Source organism: Ochotona curzoniae, unplaced genomic scaffold (genome assembly GCF_017591425.1).
Source record: "Ochotona curzoniae isolate NIBS_2020 unplaced genomic scaffold, NIBS_Ocur_1.0 scaffold_2453, whole genome shotgun sequence".
NCBI classification, from domain to species: Eukaryota; Metazoa; Chordata; class Mammalia; order Lagomorpha; family Ochotonidae; genus Ochotona; species Ochotona curzoniae.
The window spans coordinates 8,556,562-8,584,463 of record NW_024467094.1 but is presented as its reverse complement, the minus strand read 5'-3'; the positions used below and the strand labels follow the sequence as shown (position 1 = coordinate 8,584,463).

The following is a 27,902-nucleotide window of genomic DNA, read 5'->3' as shown; positions in this document are numbered from 1 at the left end:
TCTAATTGGTCAAATCTTTGCCTTGCAAGCGCCGGGATCCCATATGGGAACTAGTTCAGGTCCCAGCTGCTCCACTTCCCATCCAGCTCCCTGCTGGTGGCCTGGGAGGACAGCAGAGGACGGCTCCAAAGCCCTGGGATCCTGCATCCACACAGGGGATTCAGAAGAAGCTCCTGACTCCTGGCTTTGAATCAGCTCAGCTCCAATTGTTGTGGCCACTTGGGGAGTGAACCAGTGGACAGAAGATCTTTGACTCTCCTCCTCTCTGCAAATCTGCCTTTCCAATAAAAATAAGTAAATCTTTTAAAAAGTTTTAAAAGACAGAGGAAGATAACAAATTCTAAGAAAGAATCAACAAGGCTTATTTCTCATGACAAATTACATTCAAACAATGACAACATTGTGCAAAATCTAGAGTCTGCCCAGGAAGAATGCTTTCTTGATAGAAACCATGCCTCATTTATCCCAGTCTCCACAATGACTTGCAGTGTGCCAACACGCCAAAACATGAACACCAGCTTCCCTACCTCCCGATCAGCCCACCACAGAACAAAACTAAATGGGGAACAATCCGACTGCAAACCAGCAGAAAGCGTAACCCTATGCATGTCACAGGGAGCTTTCCAAGCCAGGACTAAATTCTGTGAGGTCTGAAGGCCTTTGCATAGGAAGACAGTTGATTCTATTAGCCTCAACTGGTTACCATTTACACAGACTGAAAAATTCCACTCCAGAGCAGTTCAAGTGAGGTGCCACACTCCTGGGGCGGGCAGAAGTTTTTCGACGGGCTCACAAATATTTGTTGTTTTAAAGGAATCATTTTCTAGATCCTCAACTCTCATCACTATTTCTTCCTACAAACAGAGGGATATGTAAATACATATTCCCCTCACTCCCCTTTCAAAATCACAGGTTTCCTACTCAGCAAAATAAAGGCTTTTCATCCATCCTGAACTGTACTAGGCTTTACCGCTCTGCTGTACAAGAACTCCAGTGTAGTGCCAAATCAGGGGGACAATGTCAGCATCAATAATAATGATAAAAGTGAGTTAATAACTGCTTAGCAAATCCTCTGGCAAGGAAGGTGACTGCAAAGTCTGTTTTTAACAAAACTGAAAGATCTAATTGTCAGTTAATAGCATTCAAACATCTTTAAGCTGAATCACCTTTTGACATCTAACTCAGTTTAAAAAGTTCAATAATTGCTACAATAAAGCACTTTCATTCCTATTTTATCACTCTCAGCACTCACATCTGGAAAAAAAACCCACCTGCGAAACAGCTGAAGCTTCTTCCAGGTCCCCCACATGGGTGCAAGGGCCCAAGGACTTGAGCCATCTACTGTTGCTTTCCCAGGCCACTAGCAGGGAACTGCAAGGGAAGTGGAGGAGCAGGGACTTGAACCAGTGCCTACAGAAGATGCTGGAGCCTCAGGAGGTGGTTTTACTACGCCACAAGCCCTGAGAACCACTTGTAAGAATTAAAAGCCTAACAGGCAGGCATTTGGCTGAGCGGTTAAGTCACCCACAATAGTAGAATGCCTAGGTTCCACACCCAGCTCCGGGTCTTAACTCCAGCTTCCTGCTAATGCAGACCTTGGGGCCAAGAAATCAGGTTCCTGCCACCTCCTCAGCGGACCTGGATGGAGTTCCCAGCTCCCAGCTTTAGTCCAGCATCAGTTACTGCAAGCTTTTAAGGGGTTAACCAACAAATGGGAGTGATCTCCTTCACTGGCTCTCTAATTAAAAACAGATATAATCCCATTTCTAAGATTTCAAAGAGCAAAGCCCAAACCAAGGGATACAATGTAAGATTTCTGCTAAAAAGCTTATTTGTGAATTTTCTGTTCAATGTATAATGATGTAAATCACTGTGAAGATATTACACTGGATAAGTTTAGAAGAATGAAGCTTTAAATTCTAAGGATTGACAATATTATAGAATTTACATCCTTCACATCTTGTTAAGATTTTTAGAAATTTAACCATTAGTCTAAAAAGTATATGAAGGTATACATTCACATAGTTTATGCAGCACATACATTCAAAAGTTCAACGAGGAGAGACAATTGTGGTGCAGAACTGGGCCCAGGTTCTCAAACTTGTTTTTGAAGTAAAAATAATTGGAATCCGCTTGAGCTTCTTAAAAATACAAGTCCCAGGCCTGGTGCAATGGCACAGTGGTTAAATTCTCCCCTTGTAAGCACTGGGATCCCATATGGGCACCAGTTTATTTCCTGGCTGCTTCACTCCCCATCCAGTTCCCGGCTTATGGAGTATGAAAGCAGTAGAGGACAGCAGAAATGGGGCCCTGCAATGGCTTTGGAGACTCCTGGCTTCAGACTGGCTCCCTCTAGCTGTCATAGCCATTTGTGGAGTGAACCAGCAGATGTAAAATCTTTCTCTGTCTCTCCTCTCTAAATCTGATCTGCTTTTCCAATAAAGAAATCTTTAAAAAGATAGATAAGGGCCCAGTGGTGTGGTCTAGTGGCTAAAGTCCTCGCCTTGAATGTGCTGGGATCCCATAAGGGTGCCGGTTCTATTCCCGGCAGCTCCACTTCCCATTCAGCTCCCTGCTTGTAGCCTGGAAAGGCAGTCGAAGACAGCTCAAAGCCTTGGAACCCTGCACCCATGTGGGAGACCCAGAAAGAAGTTCCTGGCTCCTGGCACAGGTTCCTGGCTCCAGATCGGCACAGCACCGGCCCGTTGCGCTCACTTGGGGAGTGAATCATCAGACAGAAGATCTTCCTCTCTATCTCTCCTCCTCTCTGTATATCTGACTTTGTAATAAGAATAAATAAATCTTTAAAAAAGAAGATAGATAAACAAATAGATAATTAATGAAGGCTCTATCCAAATATTCTGTAACTGAACAAGTTCTCCAAGTAATTTTTATCCATTTTACTGTAGGAGACGCACTACTCTAGACTAGCTTTCAAAATGTAACACATCTCGTTCAGCTGGACAGCTTCTAAACAGCAGCCACTGGGTCCTAATCTTAGACTTTGACTTCATAAACCCACATTAGTACACCGACTTTCATGCACCCTCTCCACCAACTCTCCCGGGAATGTGGGTGCCGCTGTTCTGCAATCACACTTTGAGAACCAACCAGTCTATGGAGAACTGTGGAATCATCTTTTGGGTCTGTAATTGACCCTGACCCTTCAATCGGTTCCCCCGCTACATTCACTCTTGTATCTCCTGAATACACTTGGCTGTTTCATACCTCATCACAAAATGACTTAACACCTGCCTTCCCCACTTGAATTTGATCAAGTGAAAAAAACTCTACATGAATTTCGTTCTGTTTACCCAGCATTCAAGAACAGTATCTACTTCACAGTATATATTAAAACATATGTTTGTTGATAAATAACTGAAATTTGTTGCACTGATTCCATGACACCCCCATCAGCAGCCCTGGTCTGCCTGGTTCCGCCCAGGGTTGAGGAGCACCGCAAGTCTTCGTTACCAGAACTGTGCATCCTACTGTACTCTACTCAGTATCAACATTTTGGTCAAAAACCAAAGAAAATCACCTGCAACATGCATTTTTCCACTCCAGTATTAGTCCTAACAAGTGAACAATGGTTTTAATTATAGGGTGTAAGTACACATAAAATCAAGACAGTCGATGACAAAATTTACATCACACTTAAAAAAACTGGCTGTTGGATGGCAGCTTTGGTATAGGGATTAGATGGCGAGTGAGCTAACTTACCCTCTTTTGCCAAATACAACTCCTTAAATTTTGCTCTCTTCTGATTAAACTCTTGTTCAAGCTGCTGCTGTGCACGTAAAAATTCTGCGTTAATTTTTTCCAACTCGGCTACCCGCTGCTGAAGTGAAACTGGAAAAAAAAAAGTGGTAAATTTTATCTATGAACAAAGTTATAAGAAAAAATACTCAGCTACACATTGCTATACAAGAAATAAATGGTCTGTTCCAAAGATCGCTAAAATCCAGGAAACTCTCATTTGAGAAAATGACACTTCTATTAGATGTCACACACAAACTGTGAATGAGTCCTACATGGAGAAACAGCTTATTTTCAGAGCATCACATACTGCCAGTTCCCAAAAGAGCTTCTCCAGTGCTCTGCACAGCGCAGAACAGCAGTATGTTTTTGCAACTGTCAAACATTGGCTAGTTTAAGTAATCTGTCAATGAACTCACAGCCCATCTTATCTCCTGTTTCTGTCACATGTTATGTTTCTGTCACATGCTATTAGCAAGATCTAACAGGATCTCTGTTTAGGGTAGCCAGATCAGCTAGAAGTATTTTTTTTTTCTGATTTTATTTTATTTGAAAGGCAGAAATAGAAGGAGGAAAGACAGAGATCTTCCATCTGTTGGTTCACTCCCCAGATAAAAGTTAACAGCCAGGGCCGGGTTAGGCTGAAGCCAGGAGCCAGGAGCTTCCAGGTTTCATCCAAGCATTTAGGTTCATTTTGTGCTGCTTTTCCAGGTGCATCAACAGGAGCTGGATTGGAAGCAGAGCAGCCAGATCCCACAACTGGCACCCAAATGGGATGCCAGAGTCCCAGGTGGCAGCTGTAGCCACTATGCTGTATCACGAGCCCCATCCTGAACCGTTCTTTGATTTCAAAAAATATCCACTACATTTATGAGGTCATAAACAAAAACATCCATTCCTATAGAACAATTTTGACTTGGGGGTCAGCATTGTAACGCAGTAGGTTGAGCCACCATCATCTGTGACACTGGCATCCCAAACGGGCGCCAATTCAAATCCTGGTTGTTTTGCTTCCAGTCCAGCCGCCTGCCGATGCACCTGGAAGACAGCAGAGGACGGCTCACATACTCCAGTCCCCTTCCGCCTGGGAGAAGGTGGAATGCTGAGCTCCTCCCTTTCGCAGTCCCAGCTGCCGTGGTGAGTGAACCAGCAGCCGGAGGCTCTCCCTCGCCATGGCTCTGCCTTTCAGATATTGATGTTGAAAAAGGAAAGAATTGTGCACCAAGTCTTACTTCCAGGCAGAGTGGCCTTCAGACACACACTGACCACACTGACCACAGTGGGCGGGTGTGGGCCACCTTTCCACTTTTTGCTGCCAGGGTTCCTTTGTAATTTGGCTCCAGGGCCTTTTTTGGTTGAAGTACAAGGTTAAAAACTCTAGAGGCCCAAATCCTTGACTTCTTTCCCCAAAGACGGACAGTAACAATTTTCCTACAGTTCTAATCAAGACCAGAGGTGAGATAAGGCCGTCCTCTACCCCAGGCCATCATTCCATGGGACTGACTACTGATTTTCCAATGCACCAAAATAAACTGGGAAAAGACCTACAAAGGTACATCAAAAAGTTTGTGACACACACATACTATAAGGGGATTTCAATTTTTAAGCTTCTTTAACTCCATTAATTGCTCCAATACACTTTGCAAAAATTTCTCCAAGGATGTGCATTCCTTTTCTACAGTGGGCCACTGCAGTATTCCCCTCCAGATAATTCTCTAGATCAGCCTCACTACAGACTCACAGCGTCAGGTTAAGTCACTGCAGGAAGAGGAGATGACCTGTGCTTTGAGCTCATCCCAATAAAGGGACAGAGTTGTTTTTGAGGGAAAATGTCGAAGGCAGCTGGGTCATAGCACTGACATCTGAAGGCTTACTGACTTTCTGATAAAACAAACAGGAAGGCCCAGTGTGGTAACCTAGTGGCTAAAGTCCTCACCTTGCTCGCGGGAGGGATCCCATATGGGCACCGTTCTAATCCCGGCAGCCCAGCTTCCCATCCAGCTCCCTCTGCCTGTGGCCTGGGAAAGCAGCTGAGGACAGTCCAAACACTTGGGACCCTGCACCTGCATGAGAGACCCAAGAGAAGCTCCTGGCTTCAGATTGGCTCAGCTCAGCCGTTGCAGCCACTTGAGGAATGAATCATTGAACGGAAGATCTTCCTGTCTCTCCTCCTTCCTGTATATCTTACTTTCCAATAAAAATAAATATACCTTTTAAAAAAGAAGAGGAACAGGAAATACATTAGAGGAATACACATTCCCACTTGAAATCATGAAGGAAATTTTGTTCTCTTTAACTTCTGCTGGCATTTTTATTGTTAAATCCCAATCGTGAAATGCTATTTTGTCCTTAATACTTTAATATGTCCGACGGCTCAGACAGTAATACAGTAACCCTGCAGAGGTAAGGAAGGGCCCCCAGGAATCGAAAAGGATGATAATCATGCCACAATACGTACATACTTCAACACATCATGCTGTACAAGAACATAATGTTACCTATTCATTTAAAACAAATCCCTTTTCTACTTTCTTTAAAGCACGTGCGCGCGCGCGCGCGCGCGCACACACACACACACACACACACACACACACACACACACTGTCCATCCAGCATCACTTCATTTGTATTCTGGAAGTGAGGCTGATGAATCAATACAAACAAAAAATGCAGCCAAGACTGTCTGCTAGTCCCAAGCCCGACGGCTCGGCCTCACAGTTCAGCCCACACCCGCAAGCCGGCCTGCCTCTCGAGGCCTGAAGAGTTGCCAGTTTTAGGAACCAAGACCTGTGACAGGGACTACAGAGGAATGCCTTCACTATCATCTTGATGTTGTTAATGAAATAATCCATCTGAAGCTTTTTCTAAAATATAGCAACTACACAATACAGAAATGCCAAAGTAACTGCTTTTTACACCTTTACTGCTACAGCTAAAACCTCTATTTAGGGCCAGTGTTGTGGTGGAGTGCGTGAAGCTGCCACCAGCAATGCTGGCATCTCCGATGAGAACCAGCTCAAGTCCCAGCTGCTTCAATTCCAAACCAGTTCCCCACTGACGCGCCTACGAAAGCAGCCGGGACTGGCCCAAGTCCACGTCCCTGCACCCACGTGGGAAGCAGACTTGGATGGAGCTCCTGGCTCACTCAGTGCCAACCATCATCTGGGGAGTGAACTAGCAGGTAGAAGATTTGTCTTTCTTGGTCTCGCTCTCTGAAACTCTTTCATACAAATAAAACAGATCTTAAAAAAGAAAAAAAAAAATCAAGTCATCCTGAACATGACACCAGGAGAGTTTACAAACAGGCATAATCCAACATGTTAACAGCCAGCCACAAATCAAAATGAAAATAGATCTCATCTCACAAAATGTAGTCATTTCCCTAACATGGTGACTAACAGTTTATAATAACTGCTTGCTCACATAAAAATCACTTAACAAAGCATACACAAAATATTTTATAAATGTTAGCTATTATTAAACTAGTGGAATTTAATGAATAAAGACAAAAATTCAGTGATTGGAGATGAACATCTCAGAAGCAGAGGCAAACAGACACATGCCTCCTGGTGAGGGTGCATGCTCCCACTCTCAATTTTTTTTAGACTGATTTATTTTTATTGGAAAAGAAGATTTACAGAGAGGAGCAAGAGTAAGATCCTTTGCCTGCTGGTTCATTCCCCAAGTGGCTGCAACGGCCAGAGCTGCGCTGATCCGAAGCCAGGAGCCAGGAGCTTCTTCTGGGTTCCCCATGTGCATGCATGGTCCCAAGGCTTTGGACTGTCCTCTGCTGCTTTCTCAGGTCACAAGCAGGGAGCTCACTCATGCTTACACACACACACGTAACAATACTGGACACAATCAAGAATTTAGATCTAACTTTGCATTTAGAGGAAACACAGAAGGCAGACAATGTGGGAAGTACCACCACAGGAACACAGCAAATTCCAAAGTGAAAATAGTACATTTTTTTTTCAAATAAATTATTAGGGAGAAGCCAGAAAGAGGACTTTTTAAACAATTTTAAATATGGCTTTATGTGGATCCAGATTTGAATATTCAATTAAAAACACTAAAAAGTTCTCACTTCTGTTGGGAGGCTTACATATAAATTAGCTCAAAAGCAGGGCCCCATGAGGCACTTCAGGGCCAGCACCATGACATGACAGGCGAACGCTCCACCTGCAGCGCTGGCATACGGTATGGGTGCCAGCTCCTGTCCCAGCTGTTCCACTGCCAATCCAGCTCCCTGATCCTATGGCCTGGGAAAGCAGCGGAGGATGGCTCAAGTTCTTGGGCCCTTGCACCCATATGGCAACCTGGAAAAAGCTCCTTGCTTCCAACTTTAGATCAGCTCAATTCAGGCCACTGCAGACATCTGGGGAGTGAACCAGCAAATGGAAGATTTTTCTGTCTCTCATTCTGTCTGTACAATCTGCCTTTCAAATAAAAACAGATAAATGTTTTAAAAAGCATTCCTCTACTAATTCTAACAATGGTATATTATATACACACACACACACACACACACACACACACACACACTTCACAACTATCTCCAGTTACTATCAATTCCTTTAGTGCCAACTAACTGTTTTTAAAGTATTCTGAAGACTATCATTTACAGGGGAAAAACCTAGTGCAGCATGATACCACTACAGGCCACGTTTAACAATGTAAGACAAATCCAATGCCCCTGTACACGCTGGCCTTTATTGTAACACAGAAAATTTTAAATGCAGATGTAATTCCTTGTCTCTCTGCAACTTGTATTATAAAAAGGCTAACCTATAGGTACAAAATCTGTATCAAGAGGGTTACTTATCTGAAGAAAGGTTCTTCATAAATATATAATAAAAATCATGAGGCTATATTTTATTTATGAGAAAGCTGGATGCATTATTTATGAAGTTTTCAGAAACACCAAGGTCATACATAGGAAGGGATCTGAGTTTTGCTAAACAGCTATCCTGCCGACATGTGGGTGAAGATTTTTTTTTTCCCATAAGGAAACAAGAAAACCAACAGTGAAAGTTGCAAGGAGAGAACGCTGATGTTGATATTTGTTGGTGGAAGCTCAAGGAAAGCGAGGGAAAAAATGAAAAGGGTGATAGAGCAGGGAGCGCACAGCAAAGGGTCACCCCTTCACAGGGCAGTGAATGGAGCGGCCGGGAGCTGAGAGGCAGGCTCTGGCACGCAAGCACAAGCTGAACCCCAGCTCTGCACCTTCTCCCCATCTATAAAAACGGAAGCCAGTAGAAATAATACCCTATAGGGTGACAGTAAGGATTAAATCATCCAATTACAGCTGTCTATAGAATACTGGGCCAGTTGTCTTGTATAGTCATTAAGCTTTCAAAACAAATCATAAAGCAGATATTATCACCCCAAGTCATAGATGAAGAAACATTGTCTTAGCGATTAAGTGATCTCTCTATAATTACACAGCTGCTAAGCGGAAGAGCTTAGGCTCAAACAAGGTTTTGACCGACTCCGGCAGTCTACTAGCGTGCCCTGTGATGACACGCGTTACAGGAGACTCACACCACAGAACAGTAGTTGTAACAGGTGCAGTACCCTTAGTGTGGTAATCAATCACATTGCTTATTTACATATGAAAATACAAAACATTTAAATTGAACATTATAAGAATTATAAGAACATTATACTGTGAAGAGTTCCTCTTAAGTCTGGTGCATCATTTTGTATTAGAAGCAGAAGGGCATTCTACGGCATTTTTAACGGCGGTTCTCAATGTGTTAACTGGGGGATACTCAGCCAGGTCTGTGGATCATTTTGGTGGTTAGCACTGGAGTGGTGCTAATCGTCTACCCAGTGGGCAGCAGCCAGAGATGCCGCCAAACAGCACACAAAGCACAGGACAGACCCTGCCACAAAGAATTACCTGGACCCAAGATGCCAAGAGGGACACAAGAAAGAAACCTGTTGTAAACTGAGAAACTGAGACCCGCTGACCCGTGGACAAGCGAGCAGACTGGCACAAAGCCCCTCCAACCTGAAAAGCACTTAGTCCACATGTAACCCATAAACCTCTGTGGCATCCACTCAGATCCTCATTTAGCATTTACTTAGATACTTTTCATTGCTTTCAGTTTCCTAAGCAGGAAGCTTGGTTTAAATATCAAGGAAATTCAGGGTAGAAACACAGCAGTCCTATCAGAACTAGGCAAACAGTGTATTGGAAACACTCCTGGGTGGACCAGGCACTGCAGTACCGTGGGCTGAGTCACAGCCTGGCACACCCGTAAGCTATACTGGAGGGCCTGGTGGAGACACAGTTCATCACTTCCAATCCAGATCCCTGGGAGATGGGAGGCGACAGCTTAAGCACACGGGCTCCTGCCCTGCTCTGGCACACTCCTGGCCATACAGGCATCTGTGCAATGGAACGTCAAACTCCTTCTCCAGTGTCGCTATTTCCAAACATTAGTAAGATGCTGCTACCTGCTGAGAAGAGCGATCCAGCGCATCCGGACTGAGCCTACTGCAGGTATACCAGACCAACATTGTCCGTGAATTACAAGGGGAAAGGCTGTTAGAGAGGAAACAGCTACAGTGAACAAAGATTATCTCATAGAAAGATGAAGTCTGCACCTTAGATAAAGAAGTCAACAACTGAAACTAAGAAAATGCTGACAGATTTAAAGGACTGTTCCCCCAAAGGAAATCACAACCCAAACTACAAACACAAGGAGAATGAGTGCAAAGAGGCTCCAGAGGAGAGGAACGTTGACAGCCTTGAACATGGAACCTGCCTCGGAAAGCTCTTCTTACGGCCATGTTACACATCAAAACTTAGGTCCCCAGGGACTGGCTGTCCAGCTCCGAGATACAGGCATGCCTCACCAATACCAGAGACAATCAACAAGCTGCAATAAATGTATCAGGACAGGCATGTGGGCTAGCCATCTAACACCCCTGGATACACCCACACGCCACACCAGGGAGCGTGGGTGCCAACCTCCGGCTAAGGCACCCCGGGAGACAGCAGGCAATCCAGTTCCCTGTGTTTGGGTCCCTGCCACCCTTGTGGGTGACCCAGAGTTCCCGCCTTCAGTCTGGTACAATATCTGAAGAGTGAACCAGAGGATGGGAGAGCTGGCTCCGTATGCCTTTCAAATCAGATGAGTAAAGAAAAGCTTTTTAAGTTTCAAGCTACCGAACTTTGAGAATATTAAATAGTTAAATAGGACATGGAAGTTCTGCTTTGGATTCCAGCTTCCTGCCAACATTCAGCCCGAGAGGCACCTTGAATCCCTGCCACACAGGAGACTCTAAAGAGACTCCAGACTCCTGCCTTCTCCCTCCCTCCCTCCCTCCTTCTCTCCCTCCTACTCTCTCCTTCCTAACTGCCTTTACAATAAATGCTCATGCAAAATGCCTATTATGAAAAAATTATGCAAAAATTACATAGTTTCTGCACCATTTAAACCCCATTCATCCACAAACTGAAGCACCGTCATGTATAAAGATTCTCAGTACAATCTAATCTGAAAAGGAAAAAGGAATATTTACCACTAGAGGGACCAATTAAAACATATTATGGGGCCCAGTGCGGTGGCCTAGGAGCTAAAGTCCTCACCTTGACCGTGCGGGGTCCCGGTTCTAATCCCGGGAGCTCCACTTCCCATCTAGCTCTCTGCTTGTGGCCTGGGAAAGCCGTTGAGGACAGCCCAAAGCCTTGGGACCCTGCACCCGCATGGGACACCCAGAAGAAGTTCCTGGATCCTGGCTTCGCTTCGGATCAGCATAGCATCGGCCGTTGTGCTCACTTGGGAAGTGAATCACCGGACGGAAGATCTGTCTCTCCTCCTCTCTGTATATCTGACTTTCCAATAAATAAATAAATTATTTTAAAAATATGAAATTCACACATTAGAATACTATTAGCTGTTAAACACTATTAAAAATAACACTTATTATTCAGAAATACAGTAGGGGCATTACTTAATTTAAGAAGAGAAATACAATGAATGTAATAAATACTTATTAAAGAGTCTTGTTCCTTCTAGTTTATAAACATGGAAATTGTAGGGAAAAAATATATCAAAATATTAGTAGAAATTGTTGTCTTTGCTGTCTTTGCCTAGTCATGTTTCTTCATTTATGCCCTTCCATATTTTTGAGTTGCCTACGATGAACAGTATAAAGTTCATCAACAGTATAAAGTACACATTGTTTAGCAATAAATTAGTGATGTAAACACAAGATGTGGAAATCTTGTTTATGCTGAAACAATTTAAAAATTAAAATTTTTAAATTAGCTGCCACTTAGAAAAAAAGTAGACTTCATGTCAGTGTCTCCTAAAAATTATCTTCCAATCTTTCACGTAGCTAAAATAGCAGCACACAGGATCACGTGTGCAATATGAGCTACAATTCTCAAATGCCTTCATGTGCAGACATAACACCAAACTAGAAATATAGTAAAATAAAAAAATTACCCTGAAGGACAGACTCATGGGAAGTGTAATGTCCTTTACACTTTCTCTATGATCAGCGAAGAAATAGGAAGCTTTGCTTTAATTTTTGTTTTTTAAAGATTTTATTTTTATTGGGAAGTCAGATATACAGAAGGAGGAGAGACAGAGAGAGGAAGATCCTCTGTCCAATGATTTACTCCCCAAGTGACCGCAATGGCCGGTGCTGTGCTGATCCGAAGCCAGGATCCAGGAATTTCTTCCAGGTCTCCCACACGGGTGCAGGTCCCAAGGCTTTGGGCCGTCCTCAACTGCTTTCCCAGGCCACAAGCAGGGAATTGGATGGGAAGTGGAGCTGCCGGGATTAGAACCAGTGCCCATACAGGATCCTGGTGTATTCAAGGCGAGGACTTTAGCCACTAGGGTACAGTGCCAGGCCCTTTTTCTTTTCAAGGCCTGAGAGCTTACTTAATTAAAACTGACCTAAGTTTGAGTCGGTGACATGAAAATAGTCATAGGAACTTGGATCCTGTACAAATTCCAAAACTTTCATTTTCTCAATTGTGAAACAGGGGTAACACCTTCAAAGAATAAATACACACACACATACATATATATATTTATAAATAACATAACTAGCACAATCCAGCTCCCTGCTTGTGGCCTAGGAAGCAGTGGAGAATGGCCCAAAGCCTTGGGGCCCTGCACCCACGTGGGAGATCCAGAAGAGGTTCCCGGCTTCTGGCTTCAGCTCAGTTCTGACCATTGTGACCACTTGGGAAGTGAACCAGCGGAAAGATATTTCTGTCTTTCTTTCTGTAATTCTCCCTTTCCAATAATAATAAATAAATCTTTGCCAAAAAAAAAAAAAAAGGAAAAGGAAAATGAACTAATCACTGCATGGTATCACTGGCTCACAGCTTGAAAATAAATAATAAGGGCTGGATTCTCCTTCTTCCACTTAATTTATAGTGATCAAAATTTTTTTAGTATATGTGCTACTGAAGCAAACACAAACCAAATGTGTTTAAAAGTAAATAGTAGACAAAGGGGAGGAACACAAGCCTTGAAACTGATCATTCAGTCAATGTAAAATACTGCTTTTCACATCTCAAAGTCAAATACCAGACTGAAGGAAAATTTTGCTTCACACGCACCAATGGCCAGCTTCCTCATATGCAAAGAATTTGTTAACTTAAGGAGCTGGCAGCGTGTTCATCTCTTTTTTTTTTGAATGAATGAATTTAATAGCTGTAATTAAATTTTTTACACGTCCATATTCTCTGACTCAGTAATGCCAGAGTAAGGAATGTAGCCCCCCAAATGCCCCCCAACACACCAATGACTTGGAGATACTATTAAGCAGCAATAAAAATGGATGATTTATTTCAAAACTAAGGATACAATCTCTATCACAAAAATAAAAGGAGATTTGAAAACAACCCTCGGTCATCAAAACACATGTTTTTTAACAGAAAAATATCTATCAGGGCGTTGACTATTCATTTGAGAGGCGAGCTTATGAGCTTATATGCAGACTTTCATTTACAATGAAATTAGGTAACTGCACATTGTCTTATGACAAATATTTATTACTTTTGAAGAAAAAATATTGAAGAAATTAGTGGAGATATCAGAAATAGATCCACACAAATATTGGATAATCACAGACAATAGATGCTTAATAAAACACAACAGGCAATCAAGTTGAGAAAAGGCCAACTTTTCAAGGGAAAACTGGAGGTTCACGTAACAAACAGGCACAAACCTCTACAAAGACGGATCACGGGCCTGACTGTGAAGTGCAGAGCTGTGACCCTCACGGCACAGAGGAGACAATCCATGTGGCCTTGGTTTGGAGACGATATATTTTTTTTTTTTTTAGAAACATCACAAAAAGCAGAGCCCAGGAAAAAAATAATTAGTAAGTTGGACTTCATTGAAACTAACAACTTCTGTTATGCAGAAAGCACTAAGAGACGCAGAGGAGAAGCTGTGGAGACTGGGAAACAATATTTGCAAACAACATATCTGGCCAAGGACTATTATTTAAAAAAATACAAAGAACTCTCAAAATGCAACAGCAAGAAAATGAATAAACTAATGAAAAAAAAGAAAAAAGGAGTGGGGGGGAAAAGAGCCAAACACATACCCCAACAAAGACACGCAGATTGCAAATAGGAATACGAAAAGACGTCTAACATCACGTCATTAGTAAACTGCTACCTTTATTATGAACCAATATGATACAGCAGATTAAAACAAGTTGAGGGAGTATTCACTTACAATACTGAACAAAAGAACATTTTTGCTCTTCTTTGTGAAAATTATATAGGTTCTATATCCAGAACAGTCTCACCAATTTTAGGTATACCATTTTTTTTTTTCAAAATTGTTAAAGAATTGTATTTCTCAGTGAAGCAGAGACCCACCCTCTGGTTCACACTGGCTAAGACAGGGCCAGATCAAAGCTGGGACCCGGGGACTCCACCCAGCCTCCCATCTGAATAGCAGGAACTCCATCACCGGAGACATCAGAGCTGCCTCTGAGGGTCTGGCCTGGAAGAAGCCGTGAGGTGCAGGAGCCAGGGATCAAACCCAGGCACTCCGAGAGGGACATGGCTGTCTTGGTCACTTAACACTCACTCAGGGTGCACAAGCTGCAAGTTACTAGAGCATCTGGCTAGTCTGGAAGAGGAAGCCACGCAAACCAGCAAAGGTACCAAACCCTCCCAGAAGAGGAACTGCCAACACGGAACAAAGATTTTTCATCTGAAAATAAACTGATCATTTGTTTGAAAGCCCAGAACCAAAGTGTAAGGAGGAAAATAATTCAAAATTCTCTAACCCTTATAGCTACTGAAGAGAATATAAGTGTTCTTAAGAGGCTAGATGGCCATCTCTCAGGAACAAAGGCAGAATGGCTTTTGCAAACGACATTAATTGAAACAGTGAATATCCTTCTGCAGTTTATAGACAATAAGTTTATTTAGAAAAAGTCCCATCAACTGGAGACTAAATGCCTTGAATTAGAAGAAAGCTGTTCCTCAATTTTTGATCATCGAAACCAAAGCCAACAGCAACCCAACTCAAACCTGGCTTGCTCTGATGAGGTTCTCATGAGAGGATCCAATCAGGTTCTACACTAACTAGATTTTCTATCTCAACCAAGGTTTCATGGGAGAAATCAGCTCAAATGTCAAGGCATTCAGAGTGTATCATGAATTAACTTACTTCCTGTGCAATTAGAAGGGTGGTGGTTTGTAACACCTTTAGGTGCCAACTTACTTTCTGTGTTCTTTGGTTAAGATAACTGGGAGGAACTCAATCTACCTGACTGTGGGAAAGGTCCCACCACTGTAAGCACTGTGAGTACAGGCAGCTGGTCTTCTCTGTCCACAGATTCAAACCATGTCTGTTGGAATAAGCGAATGAAGAAGTGGAGGCTACATTTCCCTTTCTGCTTTAAAAGACAAGGTCTTCATCTCCCACTGACTCCAATGCTCTTGATCCATCCCAACTCTTTCAACTTTCTTGAGACCTACTATCTCTTTAATTTCGTATGTTCAGCTCTCCCGTACCACTGGCATGGGCAGATCTTTAGCATCTACAACAATCTAAATCTCTCTCTCTATTCTTAAAACATACACAAATGGGCCAGTGTCAAGGCTTAGCCTACTAATCCTCAGCCTGCTGCACCATATCCCATCTAAGTTGTTCCACTTTCCATCTAGTGCCCTGCTTGCGGCCTGGAAAAAACAGTGGAGAATGGCCCAAGTCCTTGGGACCAAGAACTCACATGGGAGACCTGAAGAACCTTCTGGCTTCAGATCGACTCAGGTATGGCCGGTACAGCTATTGTGGGAGTGACGCAGTAGATAAAAGTTATCTCTCTGCAAATTTGCCTCAGATACAAATAAATATTTAAAAGAAAACTCATACACAAGCATGCGGTCACAGCCTTAATACTTCCGCAAGTGGCTGTACACTAGTACATTTATCAACATGATTTTAAAATTTATTCTGGGGGCCAGCATCATAGCTCAATTGGTTAATCCTCCTCATGCCAAGCGCCAGCATCCCATATGAGCACTGGTTCATGTTTTCCAGAAGCTACACTTCCCATCCAGCTCCCTGCCTATGGCCTGGGAAAGCAGCCGAGGACGGCCCAAAGCCTTGGGACCCTACACCCACATGGGAGACCTGAAAGAAGCTCCTGGCCATCAGCCTTTCAAATAAATAAACCTTTTTAAGGTCATGAAAGTTTATAATATAAAAACAGATGCACAGGTTTGGAAAAAAATTTTTAATTCCATTGTTTCAAAAGCTTTCTAAAATACCCTTATATTTCTAGCCAATTACTGAGTATTTCTACATGGGGTGCCATGAGTATTCCAGATCAATGTAAATAAAACCAAACTGGTCACTTGCTACTACTAAAATCCATCCTCGCACTGTTTGCTCAGATTCTATCCCCACTCACAACATCCTCTTTAGTTTCTCTCCTCTCCACATCCCCTCAAAATGCTCAGCAAGTTGTCATTTTAGTACCACCACACTTCTCGCATTTATTATTCTCTTTATTCCCAGTAACATAGGTTATAACACTATCTCCCACCAAGACAAAGCAGGAGCCTAATTTACCTTAAACCCAACCAACCATCTGCCTCATGGCCAAGCTTCTGTGCCATTTCCATAGAGAGCTTCTGAGCACAGCATTGCTCAATCCAAACACACAGGCCATGCATCACACAGGAAAATCCAACCTCGGATGGAAAAGCTGTCCACCACCCGGCTCACTCTTTCTTCAAGCCTGACTCCGAGTGGACTTCCTACAACCACACTGCACATACTCCAGCCCTTCACTTCATGATCCCCTAACATCTTCCTCTAGGCATCACAGCCACCTCTCAAAGGTTCTTTGATTCTAAGAAGTAATAGAAAACTGTATGGATTTCCAATACATGCTGTTCTGTAGCATATAAACACTGAAGAATGCTTAACCACAGCCCACCAACAAATGTACCCTTTTTTTTTTTTTTTTTTGGTGGCTAGAGCACTCAACATCCACTCTGCATTTTTCAAGACTATCATGCCGTTAACTATTGTCACCATACCATGCAACAGACCTCTTCAACTAATTCCTAACTAGAATAACATTTTGACTCGCATCTCCACAACCCCACTTCCGCCAAGCCGCCACACCTCTGGTAATCCCCGCTCTGCATTCTAATTCTAGCAGATCAAGTTTCTCAGATTCCACATGAACAAGATCATGCACTACAAAGGTACTTCAAAAAGTCTATGCAAAAAAAAAAAAAAAAAAGGAATTTAAAGGCAAGTTGGATATAAAAAAAAAAATCTTCTGAAAATCCTGGTTGTTGTGTTCAAAACACATTTTCCACAAACTTCTAGAAATTCCCTTCTATAGGTCTCTCTGCACTGGCTTTCTTCAATTAACATAGTGGTCCCCAGGCTGACCCACATTGTCACAAATAGACTTTCCTTCCCTTTAAGGCTGAGTAAATATAAACTGCCAGATGTCCACTGACTGCAGTGGACAGTGTCACAGTAAACATGGGAATGCTTCACTTCATCTGGACACATGCCCAGGGGTGGGACAGGTAGATCATAAAGTTCTGTTTTTCATTTTCCAAGGAACTTCCATACTGCCTGCCAGAACAGCTGTAATTTATATCCTCACCAAGAGGGTGCAAGGGTTCCCCTTTCTCTATAACCTCATGAACACTTTTGCATTTTTATTTGAAAAGCACCAGAGATCTCCCGTCAACTAGTTTACTCTCCAAATGAATCCCTAACAGCGAGGACCGGAACAGACTGAAGCCAGAATCCAGGAACTCCCTTCAGTCCCACATAGGTGGCAGGGACCCAAGTAGATCAGCTGTCATCGGATGCCTGCCACTGTGTCCGCTAGCAGGATGCTGGATGTGCAGCCAGGACTAGAACCAGGCATTGCACGCATGTTGTTGGTGCCCCAACAGCATCTTGCCCATTCACCAAATGCATCTTTTTGCTTTTTATTTGGAGGGCAGAGAAACAGGAGAAACAGAAAACTTCCCTCTGCTAGCTTACTCCCCAGATGACCGTAACAACGTGGGCTAGGCCAGGCAAAAGTCAAGAGCCAGGTACTTGGTAAGGTCCTTGGGCCTAGAATAGCCAGAACTTACGTGTGCATTCCGGAGTGGGATGTGGCCATCTGAAGTGCTGGCTTCTCGGCTGAACCTCACACCATCTCCCCTTCCATCTTCTCCTACAGTCATTTTGACAAGACAATGACTCATTGTGATTCAATTCACATTTTCCTGAATGTTAGTGATACTGAGGATTTTTTTTTTCCTCATAAATCTGTTTGCCATTATTATGTTTTCTAAGAAATGTTGATGAAGGCCTTTTACCTATTTTTTAGTCATTTGTTTTTCCTGCTGTTGAGTTGTCTGGATACATACACACACACACACACACACACACACACACACACACGATATTTAGCCCTTTAGCAAACATATGGTCTCTGAATCTTACTCCCATTCCATAGGTTGTCTCTTCGCTATTCTTTACTTTGCTGTGCAGAAGTTTTTGCTTGTTGTAATGTTATTTATTTTTGCCTTTGCCGATTCTTTTTAAATTCACAGAAAAAAACAAAAGCATCATTGTCCAAATCAGAGATGTTACCTTGTTTTATTCGGTATTTTCACAGTTCTGGAGTCTTACATTTCAGTCTTTGGTCTTTTGACAAAAGACAAAAATCTAATTTTATTCTTCTGCATGTAGGTATCTAGTTTCCACAACACCATTTATTACAAAGACTCATTATTGTCATGTGTTCTTGGCATCTCTGCTGAAATTCAGTTGGCTATGAACATGTAGCTTTCTTTCTGGGCTCTCTATTCTGTTTCATCAGTCTATGTCAATTTTTATGCCAGTCCCATGTTGTTTAGATTACTACAACAATTAATACAATTTGGGGGGTACTTTGTAATCTCCCCCAAATTTCTAGACTTTTTTTCTATTTATATGAAGCCACAGCTAACACACTGAGTAGGAATAAGTTGAAAGCTTTTCTTTTAGAGATATAGAACAAAATAAGGATGCCTGCTTCCAGCACTTCTATAGAGCACAGGACTGGAAATCCTACCCAGAGCAGTTAAGAGAAAGAAAGAAATCAATATACGAAAACAGTAGCTTTTCTACCCTAACAACGACCTGAAAAAGGAACCAAAATAACAGCCACAATTTTTTTTAATGTAAAGATATTTGTTTGAAAGACAGAAAGAGCTTTGATTTGCTATTTCACTCCTCAAACGACTACAGCAGTCAGGGTTGGGCCAGGCCAAAGTCAGGAGCCAGGAAGGAACCTGCATGTCCTTTTGGCCGGGCAGGAAGTCAGGTACTTCCCTGCTGTTTAGCAGGCACATTTAAAGGAAACTGGATCAGAAACAGAAGAGCTAAGACCTGAACTGGCACTGTGAGACTGGATGTGGGCTGCAGCATGTCATGCTATGCCACAGCACCTGCCTTAAACACAATTTAAAAATCAATTTACCCGGCGCAGTGGCCTAGCAGCTAAAGTGCTCGCCTTGAATGCACCAGGATCCCATATGGGTACCAGTTCTAATACGAGCGGCCCCACTTCCCATCAAGCTCCATTTGTGGCCTGGGAAAGTGGTCGAGGACAGCCCAAAGCCTTGGGACCCTTCACCTGGGTAGGAGACCCAAATAGGCTCCAGGCTCCTGGCTTTGGATCAGCTCAGTCCCAGCCATTGTGGTCATTTGGGGAGTGAATCAGTGGACGAAAGATAGTCCTCTCTGACTCTTCTCTCCTTTTCTCTGCATATCTGACTTTCCAATAAAAATAAATGTTAAAAAAATAAATGTAAGTCGAGACAAAAGATCAATACCAAAAGCTGTAAGAAATTGCTGAAATAAGTGGAAGAAGACTGGATCTGGCATGGTAGCCTAACAGCTAAAGTCCTCACCGTGCACGCACCAAGATCCCATATAGGCACTGGTTCACATCCCAGTGGCCCTACTTCCTGTCCAGCTCCCTGCTTGTAGCCTGGGAAAGCAGTCGAGGATGGTCCAAAGCCTTGGGCACCCTGCACCCACGTGGGGGACCCAGAGGAAGCTCTTGGCTCCTGGCTTTAGATTGGTTGAGCTCCAGCTATTGCAGCCACTTAGAGTGAATCACTGGACAGATCTTCCTCTCTGTCTCCTCCTCTCTGTATATCTGACTTTACAATGAAAATAAATGAATCTTTTTTTAAAATGGACGAAGACACAAATGGGAAGATCTCCTCTGTTCCTAGCTCAGAATAACTTAAAATGCTCATATCACCCAGAGCAATCTACAGCTGGAATACAATCCCTGTCAGAACACTACTGGCAATCTTCACAGAAACAGAAAAAAGCCCAAGTTCTAACATACTGTGTTACAGTTCCTTCTACATTAAAGTTTCCTATAATTTGCTGAGTCTTTATCGTGATGGGATGCTGAATTTTGTCCAGTATTTTTTTCTGTTATCTATTAAAATGACCATGTGATTTCTGTTCCTTGCTGTTTCCATAAATGCAGATTTACTGATTTGCATGTGACCCCATCCTTGTATCCATGGAGTGAATTCTACAGGATAAATGCTGAGTCATCTTCTGAATGTGCCGACTCTGGTTTGCTAACATCCTGTCGATACCTGCGTTCTCATGAAGGATACTGGGTTGTGTTTTGTCGTTGTATCATCATTTGGTTTTGATAATAAGGCGATACTGGCTTCATAGGATGAGTCTGGAAGTAGTCCCTCTTCAATATTTTGCAATAGTTGAGGAAATGGCATTAGTTCTTCCAATGTTTGGTAGAATTCACTGGGAAGACAAGGTCCCGGGCTTTGTTTTTAATGACAGCCTATCGTTACTGATTCAATCTCTTACTCATCAGTCTGTTCAGATTTCTACTTCTTCAACATTCACTCTTCATAGGTGGCATATGTCCAAGAATTTCACCATTTCTTCTTCACCTGTCAAAAAATTCTACACAATTCTTAGGGCTCTCTTCAACTATAGCTTTCTCCAAAACAGCTAGGGATGTAGTGAGGAGGAAGTGGAGGGGGAATCCTGTGGTCAACATTCTGAACAATAAGACATCTATCTCTACAACGTGTCACAAAGTATCTGCAAATGGGAAAGAGCCACCATAGTGTTGTAACCGTGGGCTGTCTTCTGTCTTTCACTAAATACTGAGTGCTCACTTCATCCTGGGGCAAGTACTACGTTGAGAGGACCAGCTCCCGTGAGGAAACTGCCTTTCCCTTAAAGTGGTGTGTCTTTATTTTACCACTAAATGCTTAAGATCCATAAGGAAAGGGGCACTTTGCTATAATATCCCCAACATAATCTGCATTATCAGTAAGTACAAGCAGTAAATATTTGCTTAAAGAATGAAAGTATTGGGCCTGGCACAATGACTCAGTGGCTTTATGTCCCGGTTGCTCCACTTCCCATCCAGCTCCCTGCCTGTGGCCAGGGAAAGCAGTGACCCTGCACCCATGGAGGAGACCCAGAAGAAGCTCCTGGCTTTGGATCAGCTCAGCTCCAGCCATCGTTGCCACTTAGGGAGTAAACCAGCAGATGGAAGATCTTTTGTCTCTCCTCCTCTCTATAAATCCACATTTCCAATAAAAATGAAACAAATCCCCTTTCCAATAAAAATAAAGCAAATCTTTTTTTAAAAAAATGAGAGTATTAAAGAAAAAATTATTAACAATTATCTAGTATCAGGCTATACCCACTCTATTATCACTTTTCAGCAGCGTTTTCCGGAAAGGCTCATTCTACACAAAACGAAGCATTAGTCAGAAGAGAGGTAACAGCCCCACTCCACTCCTAAATTCTAATACTAGCTCAGCTACAATGTGAGTTATTTTTATCTTGTTAGTCCTTAATTTTCCTATCTGTGAAATCAAGATAACTAGTCTCCAGGATTTCTTTAAGTTATAGCCTTTATAGCCTTTCATTTTCATACGGTATATATACCTAAAGACATCAAGTAACACCAAAAGCCATTAAATTTGTAATAAATATCAGTTTTAGGCTTGTCATAACAAGAACCGATACTACAAAAATGAAAATGTTGAGGATTCTTAAGGCCAGCGTTGTAGCACAATCTGTTAAAATGCCACCTGCATCCCATATGATCACTGGTTTGAATCCCAGCTGCTCCACTTCAACCCAGCTAATGTACCAGGAAAAACAGAAGAGGCCCAAGTGCTTGAGACTCTGCACCCCTGGGAGAGACCCAGGAATTTGTTGCCCCTGGTGTTAGCCCAGCCCAGCTGCAGCCATCTGGGGAATAAAACAGCAGATGGAAGAGCCCTGTCTTACTCTCCTCGGTCTCTGTAACTCTGACATTCAAATAAATATCCTGCCTCCACCCCCCCAAAAAAAAGATGGCCCAACAGTTGGCCGCGTCACCTACACAGACAGTGCAGGGAGTTCCTGGCGAGCCGCGATTTGGCTGATGCAGTCATTTAGGACCAGTAGATGCAAGATCTGTCTCCTTCTCTGACTCTGCCTTTCACATACGTAAATTTTTACCTCCAAATAGTATTCTGGATTCCTTGCAAGAGTTCCACCTTAGGATGGAGACAGAGTCCCACGGGGGCGCACTGAGGGCACGTGAACCCATTTTGCCAAGGCAGAAGCCTCTACAGTACAGAGAAACTAGAGAACCTTTCAACTGGGCCCTGAGGAGCAGAAAGAACACGGCAAGTGGCTTAATACAGAAGGGTTCAGAATATTCCATTCTGGTGAATGTAGTTGGACATTCAGCCATCAGCAGCTCTTAATTTCCAAATTCATGAGGAAAAAAAAAAAAAAACCAACCAACCAACTGGGAGAGGAAGCAGGTACTAGACACACACAGGTGACCAAACAGAAAGGCGCTGTAATTAGCAAACCCACTAATGATCAGGTGCAAATCACATAGCCAGCATGTCACTTGCTGCAAGGACTCCTTCAGGGGCCTCCCAGCAGCCCCAAGGACTGGGCACAAAGGCCAGCCCACACCTGCTTCACACCCTCTGGGCTCTACTCCAGGCACACAGACATTCCTGCAATTCTCTTAGTGGTCCTGCTTCCCTCCCCCACAAGCACGGGAAACACACTCCTGTCCACCCACAACATTGACATTTCCGCTTCAGGCCCACCTTCTGGGAAACCCCTGCTGGTCTCCCTAAACTGGGCAGGCATCTTCAGACATCACAGCAGGGGAGCACACAGGTGCTCAGGCCTAAAACTTCCGAGTGATCCTGGTCTCCCTCTTGCAGCTCATACCTAGAGCACCAGCAAACCCTGCATGCTATTCCAACAAGTCCTGTCACCTCTTCACAGAATCCATGCCTCCCTCACCTATTACTCTAATGCCAATCCTCCAACCCGGATTAACTTTCAAAAACCTCACTCCTCAGTTCAAAACCTTTTGCCACGGCTTCCTGTGCTAAAAGTGAGTCTGCACCACACCCAGAGGGCTCTGCCAGATCTGCCTCAGCGCCCTCACCGTCACTGCCTTCAGCCTCCTGACATCACTGCAGCCAAGCTGACCTCCAAGTCATCCCTCAGACACACCGCCACCCCACGGCATCTGCACAGAGCCGGGCACTCTCACCTGGAGAGCCCTTCTCCATTTACTCACAGCTAACGCCTCTGCTTCCTGCAGCAAGCCCCGCACAGACATCTCCTCTTGGGGAAAATCAGCCCCGCCCCTTTTCTTCACCCTGCTCCACTTTCTCTTCCTTTCCACAGCACATCATCACCTGAGAATTCCTATCAGTTGATTATTTTTGCTTTTTCTTACCTGCCCATCCCACACTGGGGCAGAGTTACTATCCGTGTCGCCCACGGATGTATCCCAAGCGCCTGGAAAGTAGCACACACCTACGTGAGGCGAACGAATAGTTTCATACCTGTCTGTGGGATTAGCTAATTAATAACTCAATGATTTGTTACTTAGGAACAAGGGCTTTGCTCACCCTCTTCTTTCTTAGCATCTAACACAGGACTTGGCATAGACCAGGTACACGATGTTAGCTGAACAACAGCACATTTTTAAGAATTCCATCAGAAGACACAGACTTAAAAACAACTGATAACATTTGAAACTTGTAAAATTGTGGAGGAGGAAATCCACCCCCACCATACACTCAACACACACACACACACACACACACACACACACACACACACACTGCTGGCAGGTGTGCAAACTGACACCTTTGAGAGTGAGCTAGACACAGCTATTAAAATTTAAATCCGCACTCTAATTCAGCAGTCCTACTTTAGAAAAGGCTGTCTGAAAACAGGTTCAAGGACATCAGTTACAGCACTGTTTATTAACAAAAATCCCTGAAGACAGTCTGGTTGTCCATCAAAACAGAAACAAGCCAATATACAATTCTAAGAACAAGGCGAGGCGCTCAAGCTGCGACGGAGTGGGACGGGCCACTACCTGCGATGCTTGTCAAAGTCCCAGCTGCTCCGCTTTCCACCTAGCTCTCTGCAAGTGGTGGGGCCCCTGCCACTCACTCAGATGAAGTTCCAGGCCTAGCGCTGTAGGAGAGAAGCAGCAGGTGTACCACCGATCTCACTTGTGAGCTCTCTCTCTGGGACTCTGCCTTTCTGATAAAACTTTTTTAGAAGTGGGTGAGGGGAGGAAAGCAGACCTCAACACAGACCTGGACAGTGCACCATGATCCAGTACACAGGACAGAGGGTCCCGGCCTTACACCACCTGGATCTGAATCCCAGTTCCCTCACTGACTGTGTAGCTCCAAGCACGAGTCTTTCACTTCTGTTTTGGTTTTCTCATCAATAAAATCAGAGCAGTAATATTACAACAGTACCCACCTCAATTACAGGACAATGGCCCAAGATAACACCTCCCATACAGACAGCCCATTACATGGCCGCATAACTAGTGACAAGAAGATAATGTTAACATCTCCTAAGAATGGCAGGTTGCAGACCTGGTATGGGAAGTGTGCCTATTCGAGGAATAAAAGGTACTGCTGCCTGTGTTAACTCCAGAAAAAAAGTGAGGAATGACAGAAAACTTCAGATGTGTCCAAGATAGAGTAAAATACCAACATTTGAAATTGTTGTCCTTTGTATTCTCCAGGGAAAATAGACTCAATTGAACTTTTACTGACTATTAAAACAGATTTGAAACTAGTAAATTAAAAATGCTCCATTGAAAAAAAAAAGTCCAAAAACTGACAATATAAAGACAAAAAAAAAAAAAAAGGCTGCAGCTTATCCTTTCAATTAACACAAGAATCTACTCTTTTCCGAATCTGCCACATCTCCATGAAAAACAAAGCAAGATGTTGGGGGTTGGGGGGAAGTGCTGTCAAAATAGACAAATGCTTCTGAAAGGGGATGAAGTTAAAGGTCAAAGACAGGCGGCCAGCTTCTGCCTGTCACGCTAGTGCTGAAGAATCCTGGGTTGTGCTCAAAGCTAATTGGGGCTGTGTGCATTCAACTAAAAAGAGACCAGATCTCTCTCCCCTTCTGTCCGCAGTCCCTGTCCACTTACTACATAAATTTAACACAACTGCAATGGACCCAAGCCACATCTCACCCTGGAGTCACAAGCTTCGGGAAAAAAAAATGGGAAATAAACCTGCACTAAGAATAGCAACAATACTAGAGCTCCTGAAGCTAATTTTTCCTAGCTTCTCTCAAGTGCTTAGTCACTTGTGCCTATCTACCACGAAGACCATTGCACATCTTGCAAGAGGCATGGAATTCTGATTCCAGGCTGTCATGTCACCTGAGCCGCCCGACGTTTGCTCCGTGCAGCCCGGTGGAAGGTGGCGGCAGTGGCAGGCTGGGCATACCTAGTTGCCCACATCAGAACCAGCAGGCCAGCTTGCTGTTAACAAGGAGGCCTTGTGGAGGAGCAAAGCATGTTTCCCTAACACCAGATGCAAGAGGCGAGAATTAAAATGTAGCCAGCAAACATCCTGAACATCTGACAGTCCACCAGAAACGACTCCCTCCTCTTCTACAGGAACACAAGTAGCAAGCACGTTCAACAGCTCCAGGTGCATCTCCCCCTAGGCAACTCACAAAAAGACTGGAACAGGCTTTCCAGTCAGCAGTTAGAGCCTTCACATCTGATAACATTGTTTCAAGCTCCATCAACAAACAGGGGGGACACTTCCAGAAAAACCTCTGGCTGAAGCAAGTTGGGACAAACTTCCCTGAGTACAGCTCTAAATCCCGGACATCCAATCACACTGCAAGAGGCGAGGCACACACACTGATGATTGAACAGACCTGGGAGTGCTCCGTCAATGAAACACAGCTGGATCTTGCACAAGCTCCAACATACTGCTACCTAACACAAATGCAGATAGTAAATTCTAGACCGAGGGGGGTCCATCTCGCCAGCAGACCCTCGCAACCAAGCTGGACTGCGCAGGGTACCAATCTTCTTTCTTCCAGGAATACGGATGTCATTCACTCAAACGCCGGCCTTCTCCAAACACCTTTCTCTTCTTTATTGCTACAACTCTTCTAATACCAAACCATTTTACTTGCCACACGTGATGCTGCTATTCTCCCAGATTAAAAAAAAAAACCCACGACATAACCTTTCACATGGGTGACAAAACAGGCTCAGAGAGGTTAAAAAAAGAGAAGAAAAAGTGGGCCCAGGGTTTGTGAGATCCGGGGTCCTGGGGTCAGCACTCACTACGGAGCCACACTGCCACTTTAGGGGAAAAAAAAAAAAGCTACTCCATCCAGCTCCTGACCCTGGTTGAGTTTTTGTACGTCGCAAAGCTAAGCGCAAAGGGCATTTCAGCATGGACTGGTGAGAGCCTATCATCACCACCACCTAGGCGAAGATTTTTTTTCTTTCGCCCATTCAGCACATGTTCCTCAGTCCCCTCCTCCCCACAGGCAGAACCCACGTGTCAGCCCCGCCGCTGCCCGCAGCACCCCTCGGCCAGGCGCCCCCGGCTCCCCACGCGCCCCGGCTCCCCACGCGCCCCGGCTCCGCCAGGTCCCCCCTCCCCAGGCCCCTGCGCCCCAACCCCGCGCCCTCTCGCCGGGCCCTGCGCGCCCTTCCCGCCCGTCCCCTCCCCTCCCCGCGACGCCGGGCAGGCCGCGCCCGCCGCCCTGCCATGGTGGGCAGCCTCACCGTCAGGCCGGTGCGCCATGGCCAGGCGGGCGGCCTCGGGGAGCGGGGATGGCGGGGGATGGGGGTGGCGGGGTAAAGCGGCGTTCTGGGACTTCAGCTGGCGGAGGAGGCGTCGACCGAGGAGCCCCCGCTGCCGCTGCCGCCACCGCCCAGGGAAGAACTGCTAAGGCTGGAGCTGCCGGCGCCGCCACAGCCCCGGGCAGAGACGGACCCGAGCGCCGACCTCCGCCTCCTCATCCTGACAGCGGGAAATAAGCAGTGCGCAGGCGCGGGGGGATGGGGCGGCACGTGACGTTGGCCGGAGGGGAGGGGCGGGGCGGGGAGAGCAGTGCGGTGGGGCGGGAGGAGGAGGAGCAGGAGGAAGAAGAGCAGGACTAGAAGGAAGAGGAGCAGGAGGAGGATGAGAGGAGGACAAGCAGGAGGAGAGGAGGAGGCGCTGCAGCAGCAGCGGCGGCCACGGGAGAGCCTGGGTGCCGCAGATGCGCTCT

At 44.4% G+C, this 27,902-nt stretch overlaps 1 protein-coding gene across 2 annotated transcripts in view; it reads right to left on the bottom strand.

The window, feature by feature from the left end:
* Positions 1-27,654, bottom strand: part of RABEP1 (rabaptin, RAB GTPase binding effector protein 1) — an 81,506-nt gene extending 53,852 nt beyond the window's left edge. For both annotated transcript variants that reach the window (XM_041001464.1, XM_041001465.1), the window contains exons 1-2: positions 27,415-27,654; positions 3,724-3,852 (exon numbers count right to left, since the gene is read on the bottom strand). In XM_041001464.1, the coding sequence (XP_040857398.1) occupies positions 3,724-3,852; positions 27,415-27,433 (148 nt within the window). In that variant the 5' untranslated portion in view covers positions 27,434-27,654. The remainder of the gene's footprint in view (positions 1-3,723; positions 3,853-27,414) is intronic.
* Between the last annotated feature and the right edge of the window lie 248 nt (positions 27,655-27,902).